Source organism: Carettochelys insculpta, chromosome 2 (genome assembly GCF_033958435.1).
Source record: "Carettochelys insculpta isolate YL-2023 chromosome 2, ASM3395843v1, whole genome shotgun sequence".
Classification (NCBI taxonomy): Eukaryota; Metazoa; Chordata; order Testudines; family Carettochelyidae; genus Carettochelys; species Carettochelys insculpta.
The window spans coordinates 243,224,487-243,245,270 of NC_134138.1; the positions used below are offsets into that span (position 1 = coordinate 243,224,487).

Genomic DNA, 20,784 nt, shown 5'->3' on the forward strand with positions numbered 1-20,784 from the left:
GAAGTATACAGTAAACTCTTTTGTATCCACCATTTGATCATCCAGAACTCTCAAATAACTGGCATTTTCACCATAAGTAAATTCCACTTATGTTTTCCATAAGTACAGTATAGTGACAGTAAATACAAATAAATACAGCAAATACAGGATGGCCATGTCTACAGAAGAAGCCACTCTCGACAGAAGTTAACTGTCGGAAGGGATTTCCTGGCAAAACTTCTGTCGACAGATCACATCTACACATAAAATCAGATCAAAAGAGCAAACTGTTCTGTTGACAGAGAGTAGCCAGACTGCCCAGCCCTCTCTCTACAGAGCAGGTGACTGGAAGCTCTGCAAACTGGGCTGCCCGGTGAATCGGAAGCCCTGTCTGTCAATAAAAGGGCCACAGAGCACCTAAACAGCTGTTTTGTTGACAGAACACTGTCAAGAGAGGAGTTATACCTGAATGGGGAAAGGTATAACGCTGCCGGTGGAAGGGCCAGGTGACAAGGTGCATTTGCTGTGTACATACCCAGAGTTTTTTCCAGCAAAAGCCTGGTTTTGCCAGGAAAAACTGCGCATGTAGATGTGGCCTATAAGTTTACAGTGTACAATACTGCTGTTGTTGGTAAATAAAGTACTCTGCATACATTTTGGTTTTTTTCTTAGTATCTAATCTTGATTTTCTTTTGTGTCATGCATTGTTAGGTATACCTCTCTATTATCCAGAATATTCGAATATCTGGCAACCTCTCTGTCCCTGGGAGGCCGGATATGAAAGAGCTTACCATATAATGTTATTTTGATGAGAGTAGGAAATTACCATTAATGTTAATCAAAGCTCAACAATAAGGGATGTTTATACAGTTAAATCATTAATTAGTCTTTTTGACAGAGTAGAATTAATGCAAATATCAAAGATTTATTCATTTAGACTAAGTATCAGAGGGGTAGCCGTGTTAGTCTGTATCTGTAACAGCAACGAAGGGTCCTGTGGCACCTTATAGACTAACAGAAAAGTTTTGAGCATGAGCTTTCGTGAGCACAGACTCACTTCATCACTTCATCACTTCCAGCATCTGATGAAGTGAGTCTGTGCTCACGAAAGCTCATGCTCAAAACTTTTCTGTTAGTCTATAAGGTGCCACAGGACCCTTCATTTAGACCAAGACATTTGAAACAGAGAAAATACAAAAGAATGAAAATAATGAATAAAGGCTGCACATTGCTAATATTCTGGTTTTCCTTAATTTTTCTTACCCCTGGGCAATGAGAAATTGCTGTGGTATGCTTAATATCTTTTTCCTTTTCTTTTTTTTTCAGTCTGAATAATGGATATTTAAAATGTGTAACTAACTTTTAAGAGACCTAGCAAGCACAACAAATACTTTGTAATCCTCCAATGCCTAATGCACAGTTGGACTTTATGTAGCAATATTACAGATTGGAACATCAAAATGTTTAAGAATAATCATGCTTATTATTTTTCTAAACAATAATTATTAGATTTCTGTTCCACTAAGGTGGTGGAAGGGGTAGCATCCTCTACAAAAAAACATCTTGTAACTTCAATAAGATCACTTTGGGAGAAGCCTTCCCCAGTCTGCCCTTAGCTTGTTAGGATAGAAATCAATAGGCCATTAAGCCAGTTACTGAACTATATAATGAGACTGTAGCTGCGTCTACACGTGCACGCTACTTCGAAGTAGCGGCACCAACTTCGAAATAGCACCCATCGCGTCTACACGCGTCGGGCGCTATTTCGAAGTTAACTTCGACGTTAGGCGGCGAGACGTCGAAGTCGCTAACCTCATGAGGAGATAGGAATAGCGCCCTACTTCGACATTCAACGTCGAAGTAGGGACCGTGTAGACGATCCGCGTCCCGCAACGTCGAAATTGCTGGCTCCTCCATGGCGGCCATCAGCTGGGGGGTTGAGAGATGCTCTCTCTCCAGCCCCTGCGGGGCTCTATGGTCACCGTGGGCAGCAGCCCTTAGCCCAGGGCTTCTGGCTCCTTCTGCGGCAGCTGGGGATCTATGCTGCAGGCACAGGGTCTGCAACCAGTTCTCAGCTCTGTGTATCTTGTGTTGTTTAGTGCAACTGTGTCTGGGAGGGGCCCTTTAAGGGAGCGGCTTGCTGTTGAGTCTGCCCTGTGACCCTGTCTGCAGCTGTGCCTGGCATCCCTATTTCGATGTGTGCTACTTTGACGTGTAGACGTTCCCTCGCTGCGCCTATTTCGATGTTGGGCTGAGCAACATCGAAGTTGAACATCGACGTTGCTGGCCCTGGAGGACGTGTAGACGTTATTCATCGAAATAGACTATTTCGATGTTGGCTGCACGTGTAGACGTAGCCTGTATGTTACATAATGTGGCAGGGTGCACCTAAATGGCTAGTGGACAGTCATCAAAGAAAGGTACATTAGACCCAAATTAAACAGGTCCCTTTTCTCTGGTAAGCTAAGAGGAGCTACTCTAGAGCAATCAGGAACTTGCTAGAACCAATTAAGGCAGGCAGGCCAATTAAGACACCAGGAAGCAATCAGGAACTTGCTGAAGCCAATTAGACAGACTGATCAGGACATCTTGAGCCAATTAGGAACCTACTTGTAGTGGTAAAAAGAGTTAGTTCAGGGCTGCAAGGTGCTAGAGATAAGAAACCATGTGTTGGAGGACTGCAGGAGCAGGGGAGAGGGCCATAAATGTTATCAGATACCAAGAGAAAGGTCCTGTAGTAAGGATAGGAAGCTGCGAGGGAAGAGCCATGGGGAAGTAGCCCAAGGAGTCATGCAAATGGTCCAGGAGGCAATGTAAACTGTTCCTATCCACAGGGTCCCTGAGCTGGAACCTGAACTAGAGGTCAGACCCAGGTTTCCCCTGTCTCTCATCTCTCTCTTTGCCACATGAGGGCTGACCTGGACAGAGGAGCACACAAAGGGAAGGGCTACTTTAGAAAGGCTTCTGACCTGTCTCTGACCAACTTTGAGGGACACCAGAAACTATGGGGATTGTTCTCCTCTATTTCCTCATGCTGACCAATGAGGATGGCTAAGTAAAAGGCAAGCTTGTGCCCTTGGGGGAAGTATCTAAACTGAGGGTTGCCATGATCCTCTGAGGTAAGCAATTCACCGAAAAGCAAGGGACCCACCAATACACAGAAGCAACTGTCACAACAGCTATGCACACATGCACACATGATAAATATGATATCAGATATAACATTAAGAATACATGATGGTAATTTTCTGATGCCGCATGAGCAAGTATATTGGTTTGACAGCTGTTATGACATAAGGGTAGTATCTTAGTATCTGCTCATGATATAACTTTTCTTTTGCTGAATATAGAATGATTTTATATGACATTTTATCATGAATCATATTTGTCAGCAGACTTTGTCAGTGAAGTTCCTCTCAAAAGAAAGGTACATATTCAGGCTACACAGAGAACGATAGACAGAGTTCTGACTGGTGAACCCCAAACAGGGTAGAAGCCAACATTGTCTAACGTGGGTCCAAGCAGGCCCCTTCATGAAATGCACACTTCTCCATTGAAATCTCTTTGTGGTGAATACCAAGTTATCTCTTTTGAGAATGAGATATTAGTGATGCCTCTTAGGCTGATATAGTCCAATTAATAGTGCTAATGATGTTGCCAACTATTGCATGTCTCTCTCCTCTGAATTACGGTATGATAAGGTTATGTTAGCAGGCATGATTCAGACTATATGTAAAACCAGAAGAACTTTTTTGGGCTTAAATATGTCAAGCCTGGAATTCAACATAAGGGAGGTTGGGTGGTCCAGTGGAGACACTAGAGTGGAAATCAGGGCTTGATAATCTGGGTTTTACCACTGCTCTGCTGTGTGATTTTGAATGAGTTCATTGATCTCTCTGTGCCTCTATCTTCACTATCTAACAGCAGTGGGTTGTAATCCAGCATTAGAGGGAAATGAGATGCTTTTCTTAATATTAGCTGACATCAGAGGAATGCTGAAATCTGGGAATCATGTGTTGTCCTCCCTTGAGGGGTACGCTCTCACTGGCAGAGAATCATCTACCTGTTCCCTCCAAGTTTGACCCCTTCTTCTCTCTTCCAGCCCTGTTTTTCTCTATCTTTGGCTCACTCAGCCAGTCCTAGTCTCCACTCATCAAGCCTGTTAACCTAGCTCAGTATCATTGCCCATCCAGTCCTATTTTCCACCACTAGTTCCAATCTTTGCACCTATTGCCTGCGGCTGGTGGAGTTGAAGACCTGACCTACTGCAGGCACAGATGAGGTTTCCTCATGCTAGGGACAGGTGGCAGCACTGGTACCCCTGGCAGGTGCCAGAGGAACCAAGAGTGAAACTGAACAGGACTGCCACAGGGTAACAGTCAATGGCTGAGACTATGATCAGTAAAGGCTGAAACCCTAAACAACGGATGTTAAAAATACCTATAAGAAGGGGATTCATAAATTACATCTCCTGTTATGACAATATTACTTGCAATAGTTTGCATTTTTTTTAAAAAAAAGTGAGCAGTTGTGAGAGATGTCATGTTAACCATGTTTTTAAGAGTGACCCCAACAATAGGTATGTAAAAATGAACAGACACATGTACAATACTGGAGCCTTTCCTTGTTGGTGAAAGCTGACCTCAGGTCTCTCTCCAAATTACCACATTTTTAACTTGTATCTGAGGAGTACATCTGGCTTCTAGGAAGCTGCCATTTTGACAGTTGACATTCAGCTGGTGGTTGGGATGTCTAAAATTCCCAGGCAGCCATAGCTAAACAATCTCTTTTAAAGGACCAAGATCATCAGCGCCATATGTACAATTTTTGTGTTCAACAAGCTACAGATCCTCAGCTTGCTCCTAAAGCCCTGAGTGAGAACATTCATTAGCCTTTTCTGGCAGAGTTTTCCAAACAACCAGAGATATGAGCTTGCAGATATTTTTAAAAGGGAGCTGTTCTGTTGATAAGACATTTTTCTAAGTTGCAGGTTGTATCTGGAATTGATTCTAAATCAGAAAGAGCAAATGTGGTTAAACCAGGGAGAGGGGAAGTTTAAGATGAAATCCTTCCATATATTTAATTTTAAAAATATCTATTTGCCATTAATGATGATGTATCCAAGTTACACATTACCTTTAGAGTCATGGACAGACACACACCGCCCCCAACAGAGTGCTAACATAGTGAATTAAACCTTGGAAACCTGATGGAGTAATATTTGAATCAGGTGAAGAAAGGGAAATGTAATATTTATTACGAACAATATGAAAAAATTGACCACTCTTTGCTCTGGCAGGGTACAATAAATATTGCTAACACTTACTGAGCTAATATTTTGCTGATTTTTCTTTACTCGTTCAATCTCAGGAGTCTCTTTCACTGGTGTGCCAGAGGATACTCCCTTCTTATAAAACACCTTCATATGCAAAAAGAAAAAAAATAATTATGAGCCATTTAGGAATGCAAGCACTAGTCCTCATAAAAAAGACCTAGGCAATTTTCCAAGTTCTAACCTGGTCTGACTATAACTCAGGAAAGCAAATACTTCATTTTTTCATAAATCAGCTCAATTATCACTAACATTCATAAAAGGTCAGCTGTCTTTCTGTATCCTTTAACATCCACAGGCAACCCAGGTACTCTAGCATCATGTTTTTGATCTCAATTTCTTATGAATTTTTGTATGGATAATTTTAACTTCAAATAATAGATTTTTGACCAGAACCTGCAAATGCTACACATGTAGCCTTAAATTCAAGAAATCTCACTGAAGTCCAGGGAAAGAGTCACAAAAATAAGTGTTTGCATGATTAAGGCTGGGTCTACACTTACCTTGAATATCGACAGCTGCTACGCACTTTACGTATGCCAACTACACACCAAACATCAATTTTGAAGCTGTCGATATTCGTCCCTGACCTCACTGCAGAATGTAGATGGGAACGCTCCTCCCATAGGCATTCCTTTATCCTTGCGGCTCACAAGGAGTTCCAGGGTCGACACTGACCCTGGAACCCACCGTTTTGCACATGCACAAAACGGCACCCCAGAAGATCAAACCTAAGCATTCAATCTTCTGTGGCAAGCACAGACCCAGCCTAAGTCTTTATGTTGCCTTTTACATCCCTAGACCACAAAGTACTCTAAAAAGGTGGACAAATATTATTTATTTTCAGACTGTGATATTGAGTATAGGGCGGTTAAATAGCAAGCTGAGTCAGAGCTAGAATGCAAGATCTTGTAGCCACAGGATTGCATATTACAACTGAAAACAAAGATTTTATCTGTAAAAGGTATTATAATAATACCTGTCTTCCAATGGTTTTAGCAGGGGTCAAAGCATCAATACAATCAATGGCTACAGTTACACTGACCCAAATTACTAGCAGTGCTATGCAAATGGGCAGCCTCAAAAATGCAAACAGCTGCTCATTTGCATATTCACTTACCAACAGAGGCTGCTGCCAGCAGAAAAAAAGCAGTGTAAACGTGGTTCTGCTGGTGACACACCCCCTTTGCCGGCAGCATTTTATGTATGGAAAAAATCAGGCACAAGAGGCTGCCGACAAATGTGGGATGTTCGCTGGCAGAACCACACTTACACTGCTTTTTTTCTGCTGGCAGAAGCCTCTGCCGACAAGCAAATATGCAAATGAGTGGCCACTGGCATTTTTGAGACCTCCTATTTGCATACTGCTGCCAGCAGTTCAGGTCAGTGTAACTGTAGCCAATAAGAAAAAAAGTACAGAAAGAGATGGTATTCATGTCTCATGTACCACTGCAGATGGCATAAAGTTCACGTACGCTTTATTTGAAAATAAAAGGTCTGGAATTTGGTGACATCTACTTCTCAATGTTGTCGTTCAAGTTACTATTGTTAGGCTGGTTGTATAAAACCAATTTTGACTTTTGACTTCACAGAATAATGCTTTAAAGATTAGTATTTCTGCCTTCCTGAAATCAAGACTTATTGAGCTTTCTAGTTTTCCTCATTAAACATAGGATAATGAAGCAGAAGTTCAAAACCCATCCACAACATTTCTCTCTTTAGGAGCATGGGAATAATCCCTTTATTCATGCTACAATTTTGGACCACCTTTCAAAGTCATTAGCTGTCCTTGCTTTTGTGTTTTGAGATAGGAGATCAAAAGTTTCCAGTCTACCTTCTGTTTACTTTTATCATGTCCCCTTTTATTCATCTCCTCTCTTTGGTGAGCAACACTCAGTCACTTCAATCTATCTTCAGAGTTTTTCCATTCACTAAATTATTCTTGCTTTCCTCCTCTGAACTCTCAGTTTGGCAATGGCCTTTTGAGGGTATTACACTGTACTTCAGATGAGGGTGAAACACCTGAAGATCTGATTCATAACGTAATAAAATCTTTTACAATGTGGAAGGAGAAAGCTCAACAGTAAGTATTTTAAAACTGTCAAAATGCACAAATTTCTTCTAACAGGGTAAAGAGATTTACATACAGCACTCACTGCTAAACTAAAATATATTGATTTATCCTCCATCAAGGAGTATAAAACATACTGGAAAACAAATTTTACTGTAAAATGTATGACTCTGAGGTTAAAATCCAGATGTAAATTATCTGACATCACTTGAAGCAAGTTACTCTATGAAAGCACTCTAAGCTGGCAAACAAAAAAGCACACATTCTATCTGCAAAGCTAGATGGGTTTTTCTTTGGTTTTTTTTTTTTTTTTGTTTGTTTGCTTTTTTGTCCTTTTGGTCAAAGAAGGAACTCCACATCTTTAATCCTGACGAAATCCAGGTGTGAAACGCTGCCAAGCTAACGAGAAAGATAAATAAAAAGAAGATCAGTGTAATATTTTTTCTTTAGCATGGTTGCTTCTCGTTTCATCCCTCGTTATTAGAAACTAGATTACCAAATAACTTACTTTTATTAATCTAAACAGCACAGGAAACTAAAAGAACTAAAAGGTCAGAAAATGGAGAGAATGAACCTGTCGTATATTAACCTATTGTTGCCAGTTATGGGCAGTATCACAGAGAGAGAGCGAGACAGAGAGAGCGAGAGTGTGTGATTAAGAGACAGAGTTCTGAACTTTTATCTCAGAAATAAATGTATAAGCTTCTGTTAAATAATTAGACTAAATATAAGGGGCAATTTTTTCAAAGCCTCAGTGTTGCAGGCTCAGGCTGGTCTTTACAGAGTTATTGGGAAACTTCCTAAAGAGAGTATTCAGGACTTTGAGGCTTGCCAAGACTAGTCCAAGAAGCGGTAGATTGAGCACGTGGCCAATACTAACTGGAAGAGTACTCCAATCCCAACAGAATCTAGACCCATAGATCTAGACCCATAGATCGATCTTGTTATGCTGTTACAACATTTAATATTACTAATGTTTACTGTTACTAATATTTAATTCTTACACTCTGCTGCCCCTCTCCCCACTGCTAACTCTGGGGAAAAGCGGGGCCAGGAGATGGGATATAGGGAAGGTCTAGTTCAGATGGCCCTTTGTTGCCTTTTGTTAGAATTTAGCACATTGTCATAAGAGGAAATATAGTGTGAAACATGCTTCCAAAAGACATTGCCCAGCTGTGTTCTAAAATGAGGCAACAAACAACAGGAAAAGAGTAAATATGGCAAGCCAAGAACTGAGGCAGCTGGACCCATAAGCAAATAGCATCAGAAAGCAGTAGGTACTGTGCTCCAAAATCCCTTTTCTGAAAGGAGAAGAGACTATTCCTAACCCCAGTTGCTTTGAGTTACGGTGATGGCAGGATGATGTTACATGAACCCCTCACTGCTCAAATTATCTCAGAAGTCTCTCTTCTCTGCTTTCCCTGGAGGCCCTTGCTTCCACTCTGATGTTGCAGTGTTAAGGGTGATACAGATAAACAGCAATGAGCAAAGAGCTAGCAACAAGTCTGTTTTTAAAGTCAAAAGTAGTTGAGCAGTGAAAACAATATGCATACTCAGTAATTTCACTTTTTTATGTCAGATAGTGGTAACATTTTCAAGCAGCTTTGTTTACCTATTAAAATTTCATTGAAGAGCATTATAGGTTAGCTTACAATACCAGTTTTAATAGAATTCCTTTACTTCTAGGCCATGGTGAGCCAACTTTTTATGTTGGGTCCCACTTCTCATTCCTGCAATTAGCAGGGCCCCTCAACCTGTCTAATGTAATCCAAACAGATGAAAATTTTGGTTGTGTTCATATGACACTCCCCCTCCCCTTCTTTCGGCAGGGGTAAGAAAATAAGTATGTAAAATGTAAGAACATCATTAATCAGCCTATAAATGTGAATACACATACGTAAAAAGTAACATATTTCAACATTTTAAATTAGATGGATGAGCCTGAGACCCAGCAGCTGATCTTGCTGCACTCCCGTTATGAAATTTCATGCTCCCCACTCCCGCTTTGCTCACCACTGGTCAGACAACTGGCTTTTTCACAGGTAATGATGAGGAAATTAGTATTAATACATTAGCCAGCAGATGTCCTACTGACCTTCACAAAAAGTCCACCAGAATATTAAGTAACTGGACACTCTTTGGTGACATAAACCTTAAGGCTAGAAGTATAGTGAGCATTGCATTCAGCAGAACCAGTGAACATACACAAGAGAAGAGGACTGAACACATACACAACAAAGTAGGAAATGTTAGGAATCTGAACCATTATGATTTTTTAGAGGTTAGCTAAAAATTGGAGCTAGCCTGAAGTAAAAACCCATCTCTTGTCCAATGTATCATAAAATCATTGAACTAATATTTTAAGTCAAATGCATTTTGTAACAGGATTTATTCTAGTTTTAGACCACAGTTATATGATAAAACTTAAACTTACAGTGATGCTTCTCCAGATTTCCACTAACTTTTATACAGTTTTTAATAAAGCTAGCCTCAGAAGTGGATAAAAAAATTATTCCATTAGGAACAATTGACTCTTTCTGGGGTAATTCTGAATATTAGAGGCAAGTCTAGCAAAAACAGGTATTCTTTCTAAAAGAAATAGTGGTATTGACTTTACCATTGCAAAGCTATCCAAATGGGTGAAGGACAGTTACTTGAATATTCCCATTTTACGTTAAGACATAAGAGAGCTCATTCCATAAGTGAAGTGTGAAAAATCACTTTTGAAAACAGAACTGCTGCTACTCACTGAACTGATGTTTTTCTGAGTATTCTTAATTCTCTCAATTTCTGGTGTATCTGGGATGGTAGAGTAGTTACAGAGCATTCTCCCTGCTTCATCTTTGTACGTTTTCTAAAAAATAGCATTTTATTATAAGCATATCATCTTTGCTTTTGTCTAGAACATCCAAAATGTGTATTAACTCTGGCAATGTAAAATAATGTTAAAATGGCTGTAAACAATTCAGTCCCATTTAAAGGGCCCTTTACACTGCAAGAGTGGTCTAACAGGCCTTAAGTTACTCTACTCTAGAGAAATAGGCTGTTATAGCTATATCATCATGGGGTATTAAAAATCCACTCCTCATGACACAATAAAAGAGACCCAACGTACTTGTAGACAGCTGTAGGCAGAATTTTCTTATTGAACTAGCTAACACCTCTTGGAGAGGTGGAGTACCTACATTGATGGGATAAACCCTTGCATTGGAGTAGGTAGGGTGTTCACATAAACACTACAGCAGTGCAGCCACAGTGTTTTAAGTGTAGACAAGCCCTTAGTGCAAATGAAAATCAGGCCCTGGAATTTTAGTTCGACATGTGAGTATATTTAATATATGTATGGATTCCTCTAGTTAGAAAGAGGCAATGTGATAATACACTGAGTAATGTGTGCCTTCAGCACACCGCTAAGAGCCATGAAAACACTTAATTAACCTTCATTCTGTACCCACCTGGCTTGCAATTTGAGAAGCTCTTTTGGCCCGTCGTATATCAGGTGTATCTGTGCCCACCTGCATGCCTTTCCCTTTAATTTCAGTCTCCAGATCTTTCTTGTATTCTTTCTACAAAAGTCATAACTTCAATAAGATTATTGTAGATCTCAGAATTAACCTTTTCAGTAGGTTCTGTAGCTCCTGTAAGTTGTGTTCCGTCTTCCAATCTATTCTTGTAACTCTCACTGGATTCTAAACAACGGGCTGTAACTCTGTGCAATCTAGTTGTTTTGCAAGTTATGCTTAATTCAGTCAATTTTCAACATTATATATACACCAAACCGTTTCTGGGTTTACAGAACATGGACTCTACATTTTTTCCTGAGGGGGGAAATGCTGAGTGTTCCAGAAGTAAGAAAGTTTGGGGAGAGCGGACATGGAAGGGGTTAAGAGAAAGGGAAGAGTGACAATGTGTCTCTGGAGCTCCAGATGGAAGAGATGCAGCAAGCAGGCCCTCATGGAGAGAAGGAGCCAAGAACCAGCCTGAAGCCTGGGAGAGACAGAAAGCAAAGCCTGGGAACACCCCAGGCAGGAGCCAGGAGGAGCACTGCCAGAGACGAGTCGCCCAAGAAAGGCAAACCAGAGTTGGAGTCAGCACCATTGCTGCCCAGGGCTATGTCACGCTGTGAGTACTGTGGTTTGTGACTTTGCATTGGCAATAAGAAGGGAGGCTGTTAGCTAGTTAAGAGGAGAGGTTGTCATTCTTGTGTAGCTTTGCAGAGAGTGGCAGAAGAGGGAATTAGAAGGGTTGCTTGGAGAAAGTTTACTGGCACCAATGACCAGGAGCATACAAGACTCACCACTGGACGGGACCTTAGTCCAGGACTTCTGGGCTGAGTCTCCACTAGCAAGTTCTTTTGAAAGATTCTTCAAAAGAAGGGGGCTCTTTCAAAAGACCCCGTGGAGAGTCTATGCACAAAAACTGTTCTTTCGAAAGTAAATTGAAAGAATGCAGTGCTCCTTTTGAAAGCGCTGTTCCACTCCCATTTCAGGAAGAACACCTTCTTCTGAAACCTTCCTTCAAAAGAAAATATGTGTAGATGCTCCTCAGTGCCCTTCTTTTAAAAGAGCAGTCCTCATGGCACCTGATTTTTCAATCCCTGGCCCTGCGGCTGTATGGACTCTCTTACGAAGGAGCAGATTACTCTTTTGATCTACTTTTCTGTGTGTGGACACACTCTTTTGAAAGACGTTCTTTCAGAAGAGATCTTCTGGAATGGCTTCTTTTGAAAATCTCTGTAGTGTAGATGTAGCCCTGAACTCTATGTGCAGACACATTGCTTAATGCCTGCCCTTTCATGTTATAGTACCACTGGGTCTGTGGTGGCCTTGTGTTGAATGCAACGCTGGTTTACTCTTCCCCTGTATTTCCACCTCCTTTATTCCTTGCATCCCTCTGTAAATAAATATTTCCCTTTCTCATATTTACTGTATTCTCCTGGTGTGTGCAGCTTGGAACAGGTACCCCGTGGTGGAAGGACCTTGCCTTACTACATTCCTGTGCATGCCCTCTCTTGGCCAGAGATGCCTGCAGAGCAGACTCCATCCTAACCAAAAGGATGCTAAAGCAATATATATTTAAGGGGGTTTCACCTGTGAAAGCTCATAACCTAATGAATTTGTTAGTTTCTACAATGCCACAGGTCTGCTTGCTATTTGCGAAGCTACAGACAAACATGGCTACCCTTCTGAGAATATATTTAAAAGTATTATTATATTTTACTCAACATAATACACAATTCATTCTGTACTCACCTGGCTTGCAATTTTAGATGCTTTCTTGACTCGCTGTATCTCAGGTGTATCTGCACCCACTCGCATCCCCTTCCCTTTAATATCAGTCTCTAGGTCTTTCTTATATTCTCTCTGTGAAGAATAAGATTAGATCCTACTTTCATCTGTGTGCTTCCATTGAATACCATCCTTATAACACTAAATGGCTTTTATATTAATAAAATTAGGTCTGTGGTATCTTCCTACAGTATATCTACACTCGACTTGTTACCAGCTTAGAAAAACTTTCATTTAAGAATACAGTTATCTAAAGTTTCATGCAGCCTTTTATTTCAATCTTTCTTCCATTTGCACAGTCCTGATTGGAGGTATACATAGATATGAATCACTTCCTCTCATCTTTCAAGATCACGGCTGCAGGGCCTTAAGCCTTTTTCCTATTTCTGCATCATTTTGTCATCTAGTCCTACACAAACAAGCAGCACCCTATTTTAAGGCCCAGAAGCTAGTCAAGGTAGCAGCTGCAGCTCCTCAACATGATGCAGATGATATTATCTTTCCCCAGGAGTTGGAATGTGCAATACCAAACTCTAACAAGCACATCACCATGAATTTTGTGAAATCTAACATGTTTAATGTACTATTGTACTGATCTGTCACAACACAGAATTCTTAATCAAGGTAGCTTATTGTTGAATTAAAAAGTTTCACCAAATATTGTACTAACCTGGCTTACTATTTCAGAAGCTTTCATGGCCTGTTGTATTTGAGGAGTATCTGTGCCCACTTGCATACCCTTGCCTTTAATTTCAGTCTCCAAATCTTTCTTGTATTCCTTCTGTGAAGACACAGTTTCAAATACAGTTATGGGCCAGATTTTCAAACTAAATCTTCATTTCTTTAGACTCAACCTTAAGCCTTGAATGAACAGGAAACCAAACTGCAGTTGCAAAGCTTTGGGAGCTACCACTCCATGTTCAAAACGAACACCACAAAAATATGTCCTGAAATCAGGCCATATAAGTAGCGGTGACTATCGTTAGAACCAAATTTAAAAACTGTGTGTAATGTAACGTAAAAAGCTGTGTGTGCTGTCTGCCCAACACACGAATAAATCTGCCTTTAAGACTACATTTTAGCTATGAAAGGTCTATAGTACAAAGCTAATGAAATGCTGAGGTGTTTTCAGTGAGCTCTTGTACCAAGAAAGTCGTAACTTAAAGTCTCTGCTGAACCACACACATTAGCCAAATGGCAATACAGATTGAACCTCTCTAATCTGGTTCTCTCTTGACCAGCAACATCTGTGGTCTGGCATGATCTTAGTTAACTGGATATCCACTTACTGGGCGTGTCTACACTACATCCCCCTCTCGGAGGAGGAAAGCAAATGAGGGAAATCAAAAATGCAAATGAAGCGCTGATTTACAAATCTTGTAGTTTATTTGCATAATCTCACCTGATCACATTTCTGGAAGAGGCTTTTCTGAAAACCCAAAAAGCCGTGTAGAAGGGGTTCCTAAAAAAAAAACCCCCATTTTCGAAATAACCCTTCTTCCTGAAACTAAATACGAAAAAGAGTTCTTTTGAAAATGGGGGAGGGCTTCAAAGGAACCCCATCTACACAGCTGTTTTTGCTTTTGGGAAAGTCTCTTCCGGAAATGTGATTGCGCAAGATTATGCAAATGAAGTGTAAGATTTGTAAATCAGCGCTTCATTTGCATTTTCATTCTCCCTCATTTGCATTCCTCCTCTGAAAGGGGAATGTAGTGTAGACATAGCCAATAGGGGTGTGGTCAACATTCCTGTGGTCCCATAAAATTTGTTTACAGCCATCAGTTCTGGCTCTTAGTATTCTATGCTCTTATTTAGCTGTAATTTACCCCAAATGTCTTTCAAGAGTCCAGTAAGCAGTGGAAATGTTAGTAATGCTGTTAGGCAATATTGACCTAACAAGGTCGAACAAATTCCCTTGTCCAGCATCATTCAGATATCAAGCGTGCAGACTAGAGAGCTTCAATCTGTACTTATAAATGGTCTTTGGTTTTTCAGTTCCATAAATTATAAATATCTGGGCATCATGAATGGCAATGACTATATATCTTCATCACACCCAAAGAATACACTTCTCTCATCCATCATCAAATAGAATGAAAATAAAGCACTGTGTATATTAATTTTAGTTTTACTCTTTAATAAAAGAAGCATAGAAGTTATGCTGTCACCTGTTGTTGTTTACTTTACTGCCATCTCTCTCTTTTGGTGTTATATGGCTCAACGAAAACTGAGTGTACCTTCTCTTTATTAAAAAGGACCCTTCTATTACCGTGTAGGGCACCAAGAGCCTGGGCTACAAAGGTTTTGCTCCTTGATCTCTTTTTCAGAAGAAGAAATTGATCAGCGTAATGGTAACATACTCCACTCCCCGTTCCACATTTTTTTTCCACAAAGGACAATATGACCTGTGAACAATGGTCAGATTGCTTTTCCTCTCCTGTTTAGATGTTTCTTTCTGGCTTCTCCTTTTTAAAAGACAGAGAGAAAGATAGCACAGGGTGTTATGTGTATTAACTTGAAGCAAGCAAGTCTGGACTTAAGCACCAACAGCCACTCCAGTCACAATAGACGTTCCATTTCCCAAAAGGCCATCAAGAGAAGCAGGGCTTCAAGTGGATTTAAGTTTACGTGATCTTGTGTTAAGCCCAGGATTTGCCATGCAGACTGATACTGTTGTTGATGGACATCAATGACAAGGCAGAGGCAGTGGTGAGAATGTGCGGAGAGTTGGGAAGCTGGTTTAGAACGAGTAGAGGAACGAGACAAGGAGATCTGATATTGCTGAGTATCCTCACCACACATCTAGAGAAAGCAATGAACAAGATCAAGGAAGAGGCAGAAGGGATATCTGCATCGGATAAAAATTAACAAGTTGAGGTTCACGGATGGTATAGTTATCATTGAGGAAGGTGAGGAGAAGCTATCAAAAAACGGTGCAGGTGCTAAAGGAGGAAGAGAAGCGGTACAGACTGATTATGAACATAGACAGAACAAAAACAATGGCATTTGGAGATCAGAAAATCAGAAGGAAGATCAGTGGAGATGGGATTGAACTAGAGAATGCAGAGATGTTCACATATCTGGGGAATAATATAATGTATGATCTAGAATGTAAGAAAGACATAGTGACTAGAATACCAAAAGCCAGAGCATGTTTGAAGGCGATTGATAAGATCTGGAAAAGCAAAGCAATCAGCATAGGAATGAAGCTGAGCGTCTTGAAAACGCGTGTATTCAGCACCATGTTCTACAGATGTCAGACATAGGTGATAACGAAAGGTTCAAAGAGAAGAAAATTAGCATTGGAGAGGAGTTGTTATAGAAAGATCCTGAGAACAGGATGGATGCAGAAGGTTACCAACAAAGATATAGCTGAAAAAGAACTACTGCAGAAGGTTATACAATGCAAGTTACAGCTATTTGGTCATATTTTCAGAATGAACAACAGATGAAAAATGAAGACCCTGGTATTTGCCATAATGGACAGTTCGAATAGGAGAGGCAGACACCACAGTGAATGGGTAGATGATATAGCAGATGGGTGCAGAGCTAGTCTACAGAAACTAAACCATTCCACAATGGACAGGAAAAGATGGAAGGAAATAATGAGCGAGGTATCAGACACCAACAGGCACTGAGCACATGGTTGTTGATGATGATGAAGATGATGAACTGCCATGTGAACTTGGGCCAGCACTGTAAGCACCAAGGCCCAGATCACAAACCATGTTCTGTGCACACATTGTAAGTACAGAATAAATTGCTGACTCAAGATCCAAGCAAGAATAGTCTTTTGGCATCAGCTCTGCATTTGGGAAGTAGCTTTCACAAATATATATTTAATTTAATGATTCATATAAATGTAAGTTGCAAGATATTTGCCAATGTGCACCAATATCCATTCCCAAAAAAATTAATATACTATATTAAAAAAAATCTTCAGCAAATATTTCTTTAAAAGCCATTAAACCATAATAAGGTTTCTTTTCACTCATGAGGACAGCAGAATGCCTTTTAATTGTTTGCACTAACTGAACCAACCAATAAACTGATTAAAAACAATATTTTAAAATACTTCCTCCACTGACCTCACTAACAATTTCAGATGCTCTTTTTGCTCTCCGAATGTCAGGAATATCTGGAATTAGTGTCATTCCTTTTCCCTTTATTTCATTTTCCAGATCTTTTCTATATTCTTTCTGCAAAATATAGGTTGCATGAACTTCATAGCATGCAGTATTTCCATTTAATTATGCTAAAACTTAGCATATTTTGCAAAAGTTGCACTGTAAACACTGAAGTTTCCAATATATTAACAATATTCTCTAGCAAAACATACCTCATTTAGTATTTGGGCGGCATTTTTCACTCTAATCAAATCCGGTGTATCTTCAAACACTGTCAGTCCTTTTCCTTTCATCCCTTCTTCCAAATCTTTTCTATACTCTTTCTAAGGATTAAAAAAAGTAAATCTCCACTGTAAATTATGTGCAAGATCTTAAAAAGATATTCTCTTAATAAGTATTTGAAGGGTTTCTTTGAAATTCTCTATGAAATATGTATTAGCTGAAGTACATTTATCATAGTTAAAACAGAATTGGAAATTATTAAATCAAAAGGTGTGATTCACCCAAAATGAAAAGATTTTTAATTTAGCCTTATAGTTTTCTGCTGTGCTCCTGAAAAACATTTCACCCCCTACCAAGTACTGCATCATCTGTTCAGGAGCCTTGAAATGTGGATCTTCATACATACTTATTACAATAACTTTTGCTTTGTGGACGTTCCTGTGGATGGCAGGTCTTATAGGTGGGTGGCTGGTAAGTTACATTTTCACCCCTCTTCTACTAATGGCATCACAATTAAGGCTAGATGCCCTAAATAACTATAGTAAAAGCTAGTAACCCGTCTATCTGATAAATTATACTCTGCAATACTCCCGTCCTCTAACTTCTAACTCTAACTGAGGTAAGTGGGGAAGGAGGAGGGAACAATCAAGTGGGTTTCCTGGGTGAAGAGGAGAAAGTGGGGCAATCGGCCCCTTCTCTAAGATGCTTGTACACTAATGCCAGAAGCCTGGGGAACAAATAGGAAGAATTAGAGGCCCTGGCACAGTCACACAAGTATGAGGTGGATGGAATAACGGAGACCTGGTGGGACAATTCGCATAACTGGAGCATGGTCATGGAAGGTTATAAATTGTTTAGGAAGGGCAGACAGGGGAGAAAAGGAGGAGGAGTTGCGCTCTATGTGAGGGAGCAGTATGATTGCTCAGAGCTCCAGTATGAGGAAGGAGAAAATCCAGTTGAGTACCTTTCGGTTAAGCGCAGAGGTGGAAGTAACAGAGGTGATGTTGTAGTTGGTGTCTATTATAGACCGCCAGATCAGGGAGATGAGATAGATGAGGCTTTCTTCAGGCAGCTAAGTGAAGCTTCCAAATCACAGGCCCTGGTTCTCATGGGAGACTTTAATTATCCGGACATTTGTTGGGAGACCAATACATCAGCACACAGACAATCCAGGAAGCAGTCAGGTAGCACTTTAAACACTAGCAAAATAGTTTATTAGGTGAGCTTTCGTGGGACAGACCCACTTCTAGCACGGCTTCCTCTCTGTTACGATCCAGGAAGTTATTGGAGAATGCTGGGGATAACTTCTTGGTACAAGTGCTGAAGGAACCGACCAGGGCTCGTGCACAAATTGACCTGCTGCTCACAAACAGGAAAGAACTAATAGAAGAAATAGAAGTGGGAGGGAACCTGGGCTGCAGTGACCATGAGATTGTAGATTTCATGATCCGGACAAAAGAAAGAATGGTGAGCAGTAATATACAGACCCTTGATTTCAGAAGAGCAGACTTTGACTCCCTGAGAGAACAAATAAGCAGGATCCCTTGGGAAACGAAGATGAAGGGGAAAAGAGTTGAAGAGAACTGGCAGTATTTTAAAGAAGTCTTACTGAAAGCACAGGCATAAACCATCCCACTGCATAGTAAGGAATGGAAACTGTCTTCACGGACAAAGTCAACTTCCACATGACGGTCCTAGACGATGCAGTATGGAAAGGTGGAGGGCAGCCATATGTGGGGAAGGAACAAGTTCTGAGCTATCTAGAAAAACTAGATGTGCACAAGTCCATGGGTCTGGATTTAATGCACCCCAGGGCACTGAGGGAATTGGCAGAGGTCATTGCCGAACCTTTGGCCATTATCCTTGAAGACTCTTGGAGATCAGGGGAGATACCAGATGACTGGAAGAAGGAAAACGTAGTGCCCATCTTTAAAAAAGGAAAGAAGGACAATCCAGGGAACTATAGACCTGTCAGCCTTACCTCAATCCCTGGGAAAATAATGGAGGGAATCCTCAAAGAATCCGTTTTGGAGCACTTGGAAGAGGGGAAAGTGATCAAAAGTAGACAACATGGATTCACCAGGGGCAAGTCCTGCCTCACATATCTGATTAGCTTCTATGATGAGGTAACAAGCTCTGCGGACATGGGGAAGTCAGTGGATGTGATATACCTTGACTTCAGCGAGGCTTTTGATATGGTCTCCCACAACATTCTTGTCCATAAGTTAAGGAAATATGGATTGGATTCTTGGACTATAAGATGGATAGAAAGCTGGCTTGATGGTCGGACCCAACAGGTAGTGGTCAATGGCTCAATATCTGGATGGCGGTTGTAGCCAACCAGGCTCAGGTTCCCCAGAAATGAGGCTGCACCCAGAAGGCAAGTGCTATATTTGGCTTATTGAAAGCGCGTGACACCCGCGACGGGAGCCCCGGAGGCGCCACAGTCACCAGTGGGGGAAAACCTGATGCGTCAGAGCTTCACTCAGGGAGAGGGTCTGTAACAGGCCTCCTAACACTAGCTGATAAAGCTGAACTCATTAACATAAGATTGCCTAAAATTGCCTATGCATTCCTTATCACTATCTCTTGTGGCCTACTGCCAGCGTAGCCTTGAAGTCTTGGCAAGTACGCCTTGTTCTGCAGTAGTTCCCATGGCAGTTATTTTGCAGCTTTTCACTTTGCACAGACTGGTCTATTTGGAATTCTCCTGAGGATTCACAGAGGGGTTGGACTGCACTCTTCACCGTTACAATGTCTTCTCGCACCCTACAGCAGTCTGTTTCAAGCAGAGTGCCGCAAGGCTTCATTCTGGGGCCAGTGTTATTCAACATCTTTATTAATGGCCTGGATGAGGGACTGGATCACACCCTCAGCAAGTTTGCGGATGACACAAAACTAGGGGGAGAGGTAGATTTGTTGGAGGGTAGAGAGAGAATCAAAAGGGACCCGGATAAATTGGAGGACTGGGCCAAAAGAAATCTGATGCGGCTCAATAAGGAGAAGTGTAGAGTCCTACACCTGGGGCAGAAGAATCCCAAGCATTGTTACAGGCTGGGGACCAACTGACTCAGCAGCAGTACAATGGAAAGGGACCTAGGGGTTATGGTGGAAGAAAGGCTGGATATGAGTAAACAGTGTGCCCTTATAGCCAAGAAGGCTAACGGCATACTAGGGTGCATTAGGAGGAGCATTTTGAGCAGATCTAAAGGAGTAGTTATTCCTCTTTATTCGGCACTGATGAGGCCACATCTGGAATATTGTGTCCAGTTTTGGGCCCCCCAGTAGAAAAAGGATGTGGATTTGCTGGAGCAGGTTCAGCGAAGGGCAACAAAAATGATTAAGGGTCTGGAGCACAAGACCTATGAGGATAGGCTGAGGGATTTGGGCTTGTTTAGTTTACAGAAGAGAAGACTTAGAGGTGATTTAATAGCAGCCTTCAACTTCCTGAAATGGAGCTCTAAAAAGGAGGGTGAGAAACTGTTCTCAGTGGTGTCAGATGGCAGATCAAGGAGTAATGGTCTGAAGTTAAAGAGGGAGGGATGTAGGCTAGATATTAGGAAAAACTACTTCACCAGGCGGGTGGTAAAGCATTGGAATGCGTTGCCTAGAGAGGTGGTGGATTCTCCATCCCTTGAGGTTTTTAAGTCCTGGCTGGACAAGGTCCTGGCTGGGATGACTTAGTGGGGGTTGATCCTGCTTGAAGCAGGGGGCTGGACTAGATGACCTCCGGAGGTCCCTTCCAGCCCTGTGATTCTGTGATTC

At 41.1% G+C, this 20,784-nt stretch overlaps 1 protein-coding gene across 5 annotated transcripts in view; it reads right to left on the reverse strand.

Annotated features, from left to right (window-relative positions):
* The window catches only part of NEBL (nebulette), a 402,240-nt gene that overhangs the window by 63,560 nt on the left and 317,896 nt on the right, over nt 1-20,784 (reverse strand). For 2 of the 5 annotated variants that reach the window (XM_074984851.1, XM_074984854.1), the window contains exons 13-19: nt 17,010-17,120; nt 16,759-16,869; nt 13,341-13,451; nt 12,635-12,745; nt 10,838-10,948; nt 10,132-10,236; nt 5,306-5,398 (exon numbers count right to left, since the gene is read on the reverse strand). The exons of 1 other annotated variant lie outside the window; for it this stretch is intronic. In XM_074984851.1, coding sequence (XP_074840952.1) covers nt 5,306-5,398; nt 10,132-10,236; nt 10,838-10,948; nt 12,635-12,745; nt 13,341-13,451; nt 16,759-16,869; nt 17,010-17,120 — 753 coding nt within the window. The remainder of the gene's footprint in view (nt 1-5,305; nt 5,399-10,131; nt 10,237-10,837; nt 10,949-12,634; nt 12,746-13,340; nt 13,452-16,758; nt 16,870-17,009; nt 17,121-20,784) is intronic. 2 more of the 5 variants (XM_074984852.1, XM_074984853.1) reach the window with 2 other exon arrangements.